This window comes from Macrobrachium nipponense, chromosome 7 (genome assembly GCF_015104395.2).
Source record: "Macrobrachium nipponense isolate FS-2020 chromosome 7, ASM1510439v2, whole genome shotgun sequence".
Lineage (NCBI taxonomy): Eukaryota > Metazoa > Arthropoda > Malacostraca > Decapoda > Palaemonidae > Macrobrachium > Macrobrachium nipponense.
The window spans coordinates 90,939,662-90,948,559 of record NC_061109.1 but is presented as its reverse complement, the minus strand read 5'-3'; the positions used below and the strand labels follow the sequence as shown (position 1 = coordinate 90,948,559).

Here is an 8,898-nt window from a genome sequence, read left to right as displayed (position 1 = left end):
ATCGATTATTTATACACTTATACAAAGGGGAATTATTTATACACTTATACAAAGGGATATATATATTCAATATTGGTTTAATGTCACTCCTGATACAGATTAATAGCTGAAGAAAAACATTTCGATTTATATAATTAGATTAAGACACCACCATCATGTCGAATGATAGTTGAAGGTGATAATTCCAGTGCCAAGCAACAGTATAAACTAATATTCAAGTGAACAAAAAATCAGTTTTACGGTAAAACTCTCATCTCTTGGTGCCAGTCATGAGGACCACTTTTTGGTCTAATTCTTATAAAAGTCTTATCTCTTGTTGTTAGTCATGAGACCACCTTTGGTCAAAATCTTGTAAAGCTAATCTCTTGTTGCCAGAGATGAGGACCACCTTTTGTCTAAATTTTGTAAAACTTCTCTTATTTCTTGTCAACGGTCTTGAGGACCACCATTTGGTCTAATTCTTATAAAAGTCTTATCTCTAGTCGTTTGTCATGAGGACTACTTTTGGTTAAAATCTTGCAAAACTCCTACCTCTTTTTGCTAGTCATTGGACCACTTTTGGTCAGAATCTTGTACAACTCTTACCACTTTTTGCTAGTCATGAGGACCACTTTTGGTCAGAATCTTGTAAAACTCTTACCTCTTTTTGCTAGTCATGAGGACCCTTTGGTCAGAATCTTGTAAAACACTTAACCTCTTTTTGTTAGTCATGAGGACCCTTTGGTTAGAATCTTGTAAAACTCTTATCCTCTTTTTGCTAGTCATGAGGACCCTTTGGTCAGAATCTTGTAAAACACTTAACCTCTTTTTGTTAGTCATGAGGACCCTTTGGTTAGAATCTTGTAAAACTCTTATCCTCTTTTTGCTAGTCATGAGGACCACTTTTGGTCAGAATCTTGTAAAACTCTTACCTCTTTTTGCTAGTCATGAGGACCCTTTGGTCAGAATCTTGTAAAACACTTAACCTCTTTTTGTTAGTCATGAAGACCCTTTGGTTAGAATCTTGTAAAACTCTTATCCTCTTTTTGCTAGTCATGAGGACCAACTTTGGTCAAAATTTTGTAAACTCTTACCTCTTTTGCTGGTCATGAGGACCACCTTTGGTCAAAATCTTGCAAAACTTCTTTTGTTGCCAGTCATGAGGACCACCTTTGATCAGAATATTGTAGAACTATTACCTCTCTTTGCTAGTTATGGGACCACCTTTGTCTAAATCTTGTAAAACTATCACCACATTTTGCTAGTCATGGGGGGGATGGCTACCATTGGTAAAATTATGTGGTATATTATAATCCACACAGAACATTTTACATAATAACACAAACCAAAACCCTCTGCCTCCTTGTTGGAGTCGAACTCACTTATCCAATAATCCTTCTTCGCCTGGTCCTCGATGTGACGCCAGTCTACTGTAAGTCTCTTCATGAGATGGAAGGCGTGGACTGGGTTTCCTGCCAGTCTTTCCATGATGCCTTCGTCAGTAGCGACGCCCTCGGCTGACACCTGCTCGTATTCCTGTAGGTACCTGTGAAATAGATACATATTACTTCAGGGTAGTGAACCTTGAATTATACATTAGTGGAAACTGTGCATTTGTTTTCATTTCTAGAAATATTTGCAACAGGGAACAAATATATGTGTTTGAAACATTAAATAGATGTTTGTAAGAAATAATTCATATATATACACTAGCTGACCAACCCAACGCTACCCGGGAAAACTCCGCTGAAAAACTCTGAAATATTTTCCTGCATCACCTTGTACTGATTATACATTATTGGAAACTGTGCATTTATTTTCATTTCTAGAAATATTTGCAAAAGGGAACAAATATTATCTGTGTTGGAAACATTGAATAGATGTTTGTAAGAAATTTATATATATATATATATATATATATATATTATATATATATATATATATATATATATATATATATACACACACACACACACACACACACACACACACACACACACATATATATATATATATATGAAGTAATAATAGTCCACACTTATGTAAAAATGTGTATTAAAATACATAAAAGACGGGAGCTTTCGTCTACTTGATCAGTAGACCTCATCAGTACGGCTGATGAGGTCTACTGATCAAGTAGACGAAAGCTCCCGTCTTTTATGTATTTTTAATACACATTTTTACATAAGTGTGGACTATTATTACTTCAGATATTTCAGTCACGTTATGGTGATTTTTTTTTTTTTTGAGAAGAGAAGATATATATATATAGATATGATATATATATATATATATAGATACTATAAATATAAGATATATATATAGATAGTATATATAGTATTAGGTATAATATAATAGTATATATCATATCTATATATCATATAATATATATCTATATATATCTATATAATATATATATATATATATATATATAGATATATGATATAGATATAGAATATATATATATATATAATATATATATATGATATAGGATATATATATATATATATATATATATATATATATATATATATATATAGATATATATATATATATATATATATATATATATATATATATATATAATATATATATATAAGATATATATATAGAATTATTATATATATATATATATATATATATGATATATATCTATATATATAATAAATATATATATATATATAGAATTATATACACACACACATACTAGCTGACCAACCCAGCACTACCCAGGAAAACTCTGCTGAAGAACTCTGAAATATTTTCCTGCATCACCTTGTACTGGCTGTCCCTTTTATCCAGGAATGACTGTGCTGACTGTCCCATTTATCCAGGTGTTACTGAGGTGACTGTCCCTCTTATCCAGAAATTACCATAACTCTGCCTTTTATCCAAATATTACTTAGCTGACTGTCCCATTTATCTTGATGTTACTTTGGTGACTCCCATTTATTCAGGTATTACTGAACTGACTGTCCCATTTACCCAGGTAATACTGTGCTGACTGTCCCATTTACCAGTGTATTACTGTGCTTACTGTCCCATTTACCCAGGTAATACTGTGCTGACTGTCCCATTTACCAATGCATTACTGTGCTTACTGTCCCTTTTATCCAGATATTACTGTGTCGAGTTATGCATTCCTTTAAAACCGTGGGAAATGTACTTACAGAAATGTTCTGCATATTGCCGTCTATAGAACGTTAATCCCCCCCCCTCTCTCTCTCTCTCTCTCTCTCTCTCTCTCTCTCTCTCTCTCTCTCTCTCTCTCTCATGTCAAGATTTGAATTCCCCGAAGACCACTGCAAAAGCATTTGATGATATGTACTACGGATGTTGCTATTCATAAAACCTCATCTCTCTCTCTCTCTCTCTCTCTCGTCTTCGCAGTAGCCATCTCTCTCTCTCTCTCTCTCTCTCTCTCTACACGATAAAAACCCAAATAAATTTCAAGAACAGGGAAACAGCTGCTAAACGCAAAAACACATAGGAAGCCACGTAAGTGCACGAAGGAAGAAAAAGAAAAAAGAATAAACAGCGATAGATTGCATCTTGAACCCGTACGTAACCTTGGCTGAGTCATCTTTCTTGCACCTGACACAGAATACCTTTGCGGGCTCCACTGGAAGCCGACAACAGTCATGAAATATCCCAGATGATGGCTCTGCAGTTATTAGGGGTCTTACATTGCTTGCGGTGCAGAGTACAGTGACTGTAGTCTTTGTACTCCTTTTTTTCAGTGAAGTTGCTATGTCATGTTTTTTTTTAGTTTTTGTAAGTTATGAGAAAAATAATGACGATAAGGTTTAGCGTGGTCTATCCAGTATGAGGAAAATATATAACGAATATGTCTTCTATGTGCAGTTACCACTTCATGCAGATAACATAGTCTATTTTTCATATGATAAAAATAATGACGATTACATTTTTTTGTGTGCACCGTTGCTACTTTTTTTTTTTTTGCAAGCAGATTGCGTATTCTACGTATAGTACGACAAAATCAAAGACGAGTAGGACTTTTTTTACGTGTAGAGTGGCCATTTCGTATTTTTTAAGGCGATAGTTTGTGTATAATATGTGAAAATTAATGACGAATAGGTCTTTTTATGTGTAGAGTTGCCACTTCATGTTTTTTTTATTTTACTGTTTGCGTGACTAACTTGGGTCGAGAAAAATGTGAAGAAGTTCCATTAGGTTCAATGAAAAGTAAATTCATTGAGGTCTTTAAGATAATGCAACGTGAGCTGATTCATATGTTTTGGTCATAGCTAATATTCTTTATGTAAAAAATATGTGAATGTTATAATAGTGCCTTTTGCATGCTATACCCATCCGGAACGCGACTGTAGGATTGAAACAAAGCAGAAAGAGTTAGCGCAGTTAACTGAAGGAGCAAATTGCAGGAAATTGAAGAGGTTAACTCGATAACTTGTGGTGCTTAATTGTAGCACTTCTGTCGCAAGAACTTTGTGCTTTGATGAGTATTCTCTCTCTCTCTCTCTCGTGGGAATAGAAATCGACTTTACAGTAAAGATCGTTACAAGTTAATCAAAATACTGCATTTGTTGACCTATTAGAAGTACAAGAATTCCTTACTAAACGTAAGATAGAAGGTAACATAATGACGACAGTGGACAATAATTTTGTTCAGAATTGGCAAAATAATTCTCTCTCTTTCTCTCCCCCAATAACCTCCCCATCCCTATCTTTCTCTGACACATGACGTTTCAACCAGAACGGTCAGTATCTGTCTAACATCTGCTCCATCAGTAAATCCTCGTCATTTCCACAGTTGCTGGTGCTTGCAAACACCATATGGTGGAAGCCACTCCATACTCCTCGTTTTAAAAGTCACTTTTTCTGGTCTCACGCAAAAGCCAGCAATGTGTATAATGTCCTTGAGAGTTCAGGCAAAGTTTGTTTACATGTAGAGAAAATGGGAGTAAATGTTGCAATGATATTTAGTTTTAGGATAAATTCGTGAAGTCGCGTAAACATTGCCATAGCATTGAATTCTTTTGACAAAAGTAAACATGAAATCGATCTAAGTTTTGGGAATTATCTGAGAGAGAGAGAGAGAGAGAGAGAGAGAGAGAGAGAGAGAGAGAGAGAGAGAGAGAGAGAGAGAGAGAGGGGTAAATGTTACAGTGATATTTAGGTTAGAATAAACTTGCGAAACCGTGTATTACCATACAGTTAATTCTTTTAACAGAAGTTTTTGGGAATTACCTTGAGAGAGAGAGAGACCTTACAGACCTTACATCTTGTTCGGGTTGCCCCAGGTCCCTCAGTGTGAGGCACCTCTAATGTCTACCAGAGAGTTGCTAGTACATCTTCCGGTATATTTTGCATCTTCCAATCTTGGATGGTCTGGGATGCAGCTTAGATATTTGTCGAGCTTATTCTTAAACACATCTACGCTCACTCCTGATATATTCCTCAGATGAGCTGGCAACGCATTGAATAGACGCTGCATCATCGATGCTGGTGCGTAGTGGATTAATGTTCTGTGTGCTTTCCTTATTTTTCCTGGTATAGTTTTGGGCACTATTAATCTACCTCTGCTTGATTTTTCTGATATTTTTAGCTCCATGATGTTTTCGGCTATTCCTTCTATCTGTTTCCATGCCTGAATTATCATGTAGCGTTCTCTTAATCCTTTTCTTATGACTATAAATTTTAAGGAATCTTTTAAGGATTTCTAGTCTCCCAGTAGTCAAGATCCTTAACTTCTTCTATTCTAGCTGTAAAGGACCTTTGTACACTCTCTATTTGTGCAGTATCCTTTTGATAGTGTGGGTACCATATCATATTGCAATATTCAAGTGGACTACGAACATATGTTTTATAAAGCATAATCATGTGTTCAGCTTTTCTTGTTTTGAATTGCTGTAACAACATTCCCATTTTTGCTTTACATTTTGCCAATAGAATTGCTATTTGATCATTGCATAACATGTTCCTATTCACCATCACACCGAGGTCTTTAACTGCGTCCTTATTTGTGATTGTCTCATTAATAGGTCCCGTATATGCATATAACTTTCCTTCTCTGTCTCCATAATTTATTGATTCAAACTTATCAGAGTTAAATACCATCCTATTTACCTCTGCCCAATCATATACTTTGTTGAGGTCTCTTTGTAGCACGTTCCTACCTTCATCACAAGTAATTTCTCTACTTATTCTTGTGTCATAGGCGAAACTACTCACTACCGAGTCCTTAACATTACTGTCTATGTCTGCAATCATAATAACAAACAGTAATGCAGCTAACACCGTACATTGTGGGACACTGGATATTACCTTAGCATCATCCGATTTCTCATCGTTTGCAATAACTATCTGTTTTCTGTTGTGTAAAAATTCTTTTAACCATCATCCTACTTTATCCACTATATTATGTTTTCTAATTTTCTTCGCTAATATATTATGATCTACCTTGTCAAAAGCTTTTGCAAAGTCTAGATAAACCACATCTGTTTCATTTCCGCTTTTCATATTTTTGTATATGTTCTCACGGTGGACTAACAGTTGGGTTTGTGTACTTTTTCCGGGTACGAAACCATGTTGTCCTACATTAAACCAATTATTTTTTATTAAATGTTTCCTAATATTTTTCTTCATTACCCTTTCATACACTTTCATAATATGTGATGTTAGACTCACAGGCCTATAATTACTTGCCTCTAGTCTTGATCCACTTTTGAATGTAGGGGTAATATATGCTAATTTGTGCACATCATAAATCTTGCCTGTATCTACACTTTGTCTTAATAATATTGCAAGTGGCTTTGCAATACAAGAATTACTTTCTCTAGCAAAATAGCAGGGACACCATAATACAACCATAATCTCCTATTCATTCTTTCCAGTCTACGAAAGGAAAGTTAGTCTCCGGATAGGAGGATAGTCCAGTCCTTGTGATTTCTACATATTTCATCCAATTTTTCTATTATTGTGTCAAACTCTTTAGTATAAGGGGGTCTATATATTACTATGTTCATTAATTTTTCAGATTCAAATTCTACTGCTATTAGTTCACATTCTGAGTTACTATATTTCTCATATATTTTTCCTTGTTTTTTGTCTTTCCCATATATCGTGGTTCCCCCTTGATTCCTATTTTTTCTATCTGATCTATGAGTTTGGAACCCTTTTATTTGATCGTCATTCCCAGTCTCTTGGGAATACCAGGTTTCGCTTATATTCATTATATCTATTTTCTTTTCAATTTGGGTTAGTTCTTCTAATTACTCTATTTTTCTTTTTGAGTTACACGTAACTAAACCCTGCGCATTCATCACTATGATGGTTTGCGTGTTTTTTCCTTCATTTAATATGGGTAATAATAAGGTTTTTCCCACATCTCTTTCCTGTTCTGGTATGTTGTTCTTTTCTTCATTTCCAGAAATTCTGACATTAAAAAATCCAACTTTTCCATAATATTTGATCTTCCTTCATCATAATTATTCATTTTGTGTCTGAATCTGCAATTTTCTCCATATCTGCAATATCCTCTTGCATCGTAAATACAGTATTTATCTCTTGAGCTGTATCTTGGAGCTGATGCTTGGAAATTTTTTGCTGACACTCCATATCGCGGTGATGGCTTGCTTTTTTCCTTCACCTCATATTCTTAGTTCATCTCTTTATTTGTTTTTCTTATTTTAGATTTTATTATTTGATTGATTATTTAATTGATTTTGATTCATGGCTACAGGGTGCATATATTTACATTTTTTGTCGAACTTACATCCTTTTCCTTCTTTTAGGTTTTTGCATATTTTTGGATGTAGATCTCTGCAATCATCCTCATAGCCGTGTAGGTATGCACATTTACCATAGATATCATAGTTGTGACATACCCTGGGATGTTTGTAGTAACATCTTTCTCCGAATCTGCAATTCTCTCTTTTCAAAAGGTTGCAGACTTTGTCTTTCTTGTCTATTTTTTCCTCTTTCCCATCAGTGTGCAGATCTGGGTAGAGCCTCTTCGGGATTTTCTTTTGTGTTGTCATGTCGTTATTTATTTCTTCGTATGTATGCTGCTTGATTGCCTCGTTTGTAGTATCATTGAGTATCTCTGCATCCATACTTTTATCTTGTTTTTTGTTTTCCTTATTTTTTTCTGCCATTTCAGTTTTGTTTACTTCTTTTCCGTTTTCCTCTTCTTCTTCTTTCTCTTCCTATTCTTCTTCATCCTCAACTATTTGTACATTAAGTCTTGATTAAATAACATGTTGAGCAAAATATTCTGGTATCCTTACTCATATCTTGCATTACTTCAGCACATTGAGGATGCGTCGGAATGTTGCATGCAGAACATTTTCTGATCAGGTTTTGTGGATTAACTATGCTATACCACACCTTACACAGTTTGCATGCTTTTGGCATTCTTTTTCCTATTGCATCAATTAGGATATTCACAATGTTCACCTTATTCATTTTCTTTGTCGGAATATGTAGATTGATGTAAATTTTCTTTGAGTCTCTTGACTACTTGGATTTTATTTGGAACTTCTTCAATTATTTTCAAGATGTTTTCTGTTGATTTGTTCCAGTTTGAAGGATCATATCCTTCTAATATGTCTATGAATGCTTTTGTATCTTTTTGGTTAGGGCTGTTGTTGATCTCATAAATGAGAAATGCCAGCTCCCTCCCTGCTACCTCATCGTATTGCGAATCTGCTAAACACGCTAAATTTCGCAATTTTTTTGCACAGTTGGAACTTACTGCCATCTTGATCTGATTTACAATATTTCACTTGATAAACTAACTTAGTAGACCCTTTATTCTACTATTTTCACACTAATCTTATCACCAACCGTTCATGAACACTTCAAGATATTTTTCAATTTCCAGATGTATGTTAAAACGTGTGATATCTGTTGATTAATCAGACTGCGCGGGAACGT

At 34.6% G+C, this 8,898-nt stretch overlaps 1 protein-coding gene across 3 annotated transcripts in view; it reads right to left on the bottom strand.

Moving 5' to 3' along the window:
• Positions 1-8,898, bottom strand: part of LOC135217428 (prolyl 4-hydroxylase subunit alpha-1-like) — a 203,802-nt gene that overhangs the window by 17,838 nt on the left and 177,066 nt on the right. For all 3 annotated transcript variants that reach the window (XM_064253292.1, XM_064253293.1, XM_064253291.1), the window contains one exon: positions 1,362-1,525. In XM_064253292.1, the coding sequence (XP_064109362.1) occupies positions 1,362-1,525 (164 nt within the window). The remainder of the gene's footprint in view (positions 1-1,361; positions 1,526-8,898) is intronic.